This window comes from Penaeus monodon, chromosome 21 (genome assembly GCF_015228065.2).
Source record: "Penaeus monodon isolate SGIC_2016 chromosome 21, NSTDA_Pmon_1, whole genome shotgun sequence".
Lineage (NCBI taxonomy): Eukaryota > Metazoa > Arthropoda > Malacostraca > Decapoda > Penaeidae > Penaeus > Penaeus monodon.
Genome location: NC_051406.1, coordinates 19,334,033 through 19,339,666, shown reverse-complemented (window position 1 = coordinate 19,339,666; position 5,634 = coordinate 19,334,033). Strand labels below are relative to the sequence as shown.

General features: G+C 35.4%; 2 protein-coding genes across 2 annotated transcripts in view; both read right to left on the bottom strand.

The window, feature by feature from the left end:
• The window catches only part of LOC119586595 (probable deoxyhypusine synthase), a gene marked incomplete at its 5' end in the record, with an annotated part of 12,819 nt that extends 12,153 nt beyond the window's left edge, over positions 1 to 666 (bottom strand). The window contains 1 exon segment of the mRNA XM_037935345.1: positions 557 to 666. Within this exon segment, the coding sequence (XP_037791273.1) occupies positions 557 to 666 (110 nt within the window).
• LOC119586308 overlaps positions 1 to 5,634 on the bottom strand; it is a 70,882-nt gene that overhangs the window by 39,420 nt on the left and 25,828 nt on the right. The gene's annotated exons all lie outside the window — the stretch shown is intronic.

The window sequence follows — 5,634 nt, the reverse complement described above, 5'->3', positions numbered from 1 at the left end:
TGCTGGGGAAAAAAGTCAATGAACAATATATAAGAATGGAGTTCCCAGTTTTTCAAACACAATAAAAAGGAAAGTTAGATATGAGAATGCAAACTAATCACTTATCCAATAATCAACATCTGTAAAACTATAACTGCAACATGCCATATATAATGGGGGAAAAATGTTGATAGATTATCCATTGTGTGAAAACTTTCTAGAACTAGGAGGACTACACATTCCTCCCAAGTAACTTCAAAAATTCCCTTTGGTATCTCATTCTGAACACTGGCAGAACAAAAATAAAGAGTAAAATTTTCCTATACATTTCCATGCAGTCTGTCACTTCATAACTGAGAAATATTTTGATTTTTTTTGTGAGCTTGTTAATTTGTGATGGGAAGGTAATCCTAAAAATGTAATTTGATATTGGTATCTTAAATATTATATTTAATAACTCAAAAATATCCTAGTCCAAATGTGAATATTTTATAGTAAAAAGAAAGATCACTTCTTAAATTAGACTACCCACAGAAAAAATATCTTTAAACAATCAATGCAAAATACATGTATATACCATTTTCCTGATCTCCTCTACTCCACAGCCAAAACTAGTTGCTTGAAATCCTGAATATCTGTAAGTTTCCAAGAGCTTCTGATAATCAATGCCATTGTTGTAGTCATAGCCTGAAAAGAAAGCATATTTAGTAAAAACTATAATAAAACACACAGTACATTATTTCTTGAGAGATGTATCAGTTTCTAGGATTAAAATCATTATTCCAGATTCAAAGTTTCCTCACAGATGATCCCTCAGCATTTTTTTTATTTGGTATTACTTCTTTGGTTTAGCATCAAAATTCAGTTCTGGAGTATTATTCATTTATTTTTATTACTTCTTTGTCACCATTCCTTACAATCAACTTGTGAATCTACCACTTCCAATCCTAAAAAATCTCTGATTATGCTTCTAAATCTCAGCTTTGTGATCATAGTTATTTTCTTACTCCTAGTGTCTATACCTTGTTCGGACGTCCCCTTATTTATATTCTTATTCCTCATTTATACTGTACTTCTTTTGAACAATCAAGTTAAACAGCTACTAGTATAAAAATATTAAAGACTTGGGAAACTACTATATGAATACTAAGCTACAATCAATAAGGACACCAGATACACTAACAAAATAAAGTGTACCCTTCTATAAACAAGGGGAAAGTTTTGTTTTGCCAATACCACCTTACACCCAACACCTGTGGAAGAGGTTAGAAGGAAGGACTGTGTGTTTTACCCACCAATTCTGAAGACTTAGAAGGATAAAGGGCCATTATCTACTAATCTTTCCCTAAATTAAACTTTAACAGGATTTTTCCCAAAGAAATCACCCACACAAGTTTTTTTGTTTTTCATAGTAAAATTCTTGATTTGACAAATTAATCAAAAAGGCATTATAAAGTGGTTGGAAAGCCCACTTTGGGGGAAAAAAAAACAAAAAGGACCCTGTTTTCCCAAAAAATGTTTCAACTTTGGGTTTTTTTTTTTTTTTTCTAAACCTTTTCTTGGTTAACTAAAACTTATCCAACCCTATGGGAAAATCTGGGTGGGGGGAACTCCCCACAGTTTCCACACACAATGGATCAAAAAATCGAAGCCCTTTAGGATTACTTTTTGGTGTTGGTGGACCCCCTCCTAGGTTTGTGTTTTGTAGGGCCAGCCCCCACACCAAAAACCCATTCCCCATAAACAGTAAAAATTCCAAGAAACCTACTTTGCCCCCTGCCCCTTCTTTGCCCTATACTAATTTAGCTTCTTATCCCTTACATAACACAACCAGTATTACATCAACTTTTTTTCCAAGGTCCCCCCCTTTTTAATTGTCCCATTTTTTTTATGCTTTATATCAAGACGATATCCCAACATTATAACTTGGCCCACTTGTATGAGCAGAAACCCTCTATATAATCCTCTTCCCAGGTTACGTCTACAAAACCTCTTGTGCAATTACAATACCATTTAAGTCAAACGGCAATTCCTCATGTCCCCTTTTTTTTTTATTTCCCCTAATAATTTCAATTTTTTTAAAACAATGATGCCCATCCTAGTGCCCCCCACCTGAAAATTCAGCGCTAGTAAAGGTTCACAGTATTTACTGCCCCCAACAGAAAATCGTTTGCCTTCAACTGGAAGCCAAGTAACATGGGCTCACACATAATGGCCCACGTGCATTCTGCCACCCTTGGTTGTTATCAGTGGGAAATTAAATGCAAGAGAACTCTTTCCCCCCAAAGGCCCACCTTTTTGAGTCTAATATCTCCCCCCCTCCCGGCCATGGTTTTTGAACCAGATTGTTTAAATTATCATTTCTCCCATGGACCTAAAAGAAAAAAAAATCCCTGCAAGGAAGCTCCACAAAACAAAGCCCCCCTTTCAGAAAGGCCCTGCCGAGGTTTATCCCCCAGCCAAAAAAAAATGGTAGTGCAATTCACTGTAGTAAAATCGGTTTCAGTAATGTTCCCTTTACACCAGAAAAGATTGTGGGTAAAAGTGCCAATTAGCACCACCCCTGTTGTTGGCCCTTACCTGATTTTTCACCTTTCCTTTGATTTTTTTGTGGAAAAAAAAAAAAATCAACTAAGTGTTTTGTTCACCCCCCCCCCCCCTAATCAATGCTGGTTTTTGTTTCTTTAATTTAGATAGCCAAATTTATACATGATCAAAATAAATGGGTTAGTTTACCATTTAACCTAACAGACAAAGTATACAAGACATCAAAGAATATTTTGTCTGGAAATAAATCCAAGGAAAAAGGGGTAAAAAACCTGATGCGAATTTGGGTAGTAACTATAATTGGGGCAAGATTGGGGTTGTAAAAGACCCATTAATAAACTAAACTCACAGTGTGGGGCCTGGCAAAGGGATACAAGCCTTCACATCGTTTTGGTACTGTTTAAACCTCCAATAGCCCCTACGGAATGGATGTTAAAGGGTTTTGTTCATGTCCCCCATGGCTAGGTTTTGTGGAATGTTTTAATTTCCAACATTACAAGCTGACCTTGGGGCACAAGCTCCTTGTGAATCCAACAATTCCATGTTTACAATGGATTGTAATGTGTTTTTACATTTTTTAAATGCTGTTCCTTATAAAGGAAAACCCCTCAATGAAAGAGAAAATGGGTAATGGTGGTTAAAATTAACTATGATGTAAACTATTGCATAAAGGTCGAAAATTTTTAGCACAAATTCAATTTCACCTGCCAGTTACCTGGAAAAATGTTTACCGCAACCAACAAACAATGTGCACTCACCTTCTTTTTGCCTGGCCTTGATGTGAACATGTTAGTAAACACCTTTGTACCTCCTGTTTTTTTTTACAAGATAAGTAACCCCCCCCCTTACCCGTTGTGGTTCAACTAACTCAAGATTATTTTTTTGGCCACTCTAAACCATGTGAAAATTTTGGTTTTTTTTTTTGAAATATGGAACAACACCACAGGGAAAGTACTTGGGGGGGGGGGAAGCAATGGTTGGCGCAAGCCCCCCCATTGTTATATGATTCAATAAACAAACACATTCCCCAAATCTTTGTAACCCAAAGGTGTGTAAAAACAAACATCAAGGCCTTTATTTTTAGAACAAATTCCTAAATGGTAAACATTTAAAATCAGCTTTATTACAGGTTTTTTCAAATCCCTAGCAACTTAAAAATGCACATATAATGAACCTTCCTGAAATATTTCCACAAACAATAAACAATCCAAATGGGTTTTTTTTTGCACAGGAAGTTATGAAAATTGGTAAAAAAAAAAATCCAACATCACTTTGCTGAAAGGTGGGGCCACATGGGTGGGGGAGTGCTTTATTCCCACCATTCTGTTTGTTTGAAAAAGCACCCCCCTGGGCATACTAAACCCCTTGGGACAGCGGGAGGCCCACCCAAGTGAAAACCCCATATTTACCCTCACCACAGAGGTAAAATTGGGTTTTTAATCTCACTCCAAAAAAAAAAGAGCAAACTTTTTTTGGTGCACAACTACAGAATGGTTGGTTATCCCCAACAATTAAAATTTCCCATTGAAGACTTTCATGGTCCACCTGCCCCCCCTTATAAGTGTTTTTTTTTTTTTTCTTGATTGAAGACATTCCCTGTCCACCGGTCGTGGCCTTTGCCCCCCAAAATTTGTTTCAGGTTAGAATTGTTTTCACCTAACAATGGGAATTCCAGAAGGGGGGGGTGGTTAAAAAAAAAGTTAAATTATGTTTTTGGATTAAAGGGAATACAACAAATGGTGCCTCCCCTCATGGCCCTTCATTCCTGGTACCCAATCCATTTTTTCCCATTTTTGCCATGTAATGAAAGTTTTAATGTTTTAAAAGAAATAAGAAAAAAGGTTTTTAAAAAATGTTTTTGAATAAAAAAGACCCAACTGGATACTAAAAAATAAGTAAAATCTTAAGCCTCCATCAACCTTTATAGAAATGGTGTTTGTCCCCCCACCTGTTCTGGCATGCCCAAAACAGGAACAATAATCCTTTAAAGTTTACCTTGGAAAAACCTACAACTTTAAGACAACAAAATTACAGTCCCCGTTTTCAGAAATCACTGAAATGAGGGGTGCAGTTGCTTTTTTTTTTAATGAAGACCAAACTAAATAAAAAGCTTTAAGCTTGGTTTTTGAATTTTCTGGAGGCACAGAGGAATTTCAGTTTATAATATCAAAAATCCCTTTACAAAGTTTGAATATATGATTACTGGAAACATATTTCTGTTTTTTCCCATATTCCCCTGAATCCTTAACCATGAGGTAAATGAAACCAAGTTATTATTCATTAATAACCATAACAAAAAAGATAGGCCTTGTTGTGTTTAAAAGCCCCAAAACACAGTTTACGCACACTGATTAATTACCAATACTAAAGGAATTACATTTCATAAATGTAAACATTACCTAATACACCTTGTTTAAAAATACATACGCACCTTGTTTAAATATACCAATTCCAATCCCTAAATTAGTTAAATTGATTCATAAATAACCAAATGCAGGGGCCCCCCACCATAATGGTAAAGTGACCCTATTGCAGACCCCTGGGTTACTAAGCCTAACCCTTCAGTTTTGTTTCCCCTTTCTTGTTTTCTTTTTAAGAAGTAATGTGTCCCCCATAAATTAAAAAGCACTAAATACTCATTACCTTGAAAAAACCCACTTGTGTTTTGTCCCTTTCAAGGGACGTGCTTTTCCAAGAGGAAAAAACAAGCCACACATCCTCCTGTTGCAATTCATTTTTTTGAGGGTTCCAGCCATCTCAATAATAATGGTTTGTTTAAGAGGGATCTGAAAAAACAGATGGTACCCCCCCCTAATTTAAAGTCCAGGGAAAAAATAATTTTTATAACAATGTATTTTGTTTTGTTATACACCAGAATACGCCCCTATTGCAAAGAAAATAATCTAACTTTATTTGATTGCAAATAAGCTTTAGAAAAATACAAAAGAAACTAAAAATCACTAATTTTTATCTTATAATCCTTTTACAAAATTTTGTCAGTCACTGTAGACTACCAATATAAAATTTCCTTGCCCAAAAGGCTTTAATGTATTGTTTTGTTTATTTTAAAAATGTTTTTTGGCAATGACAATATATATAACATAGGGG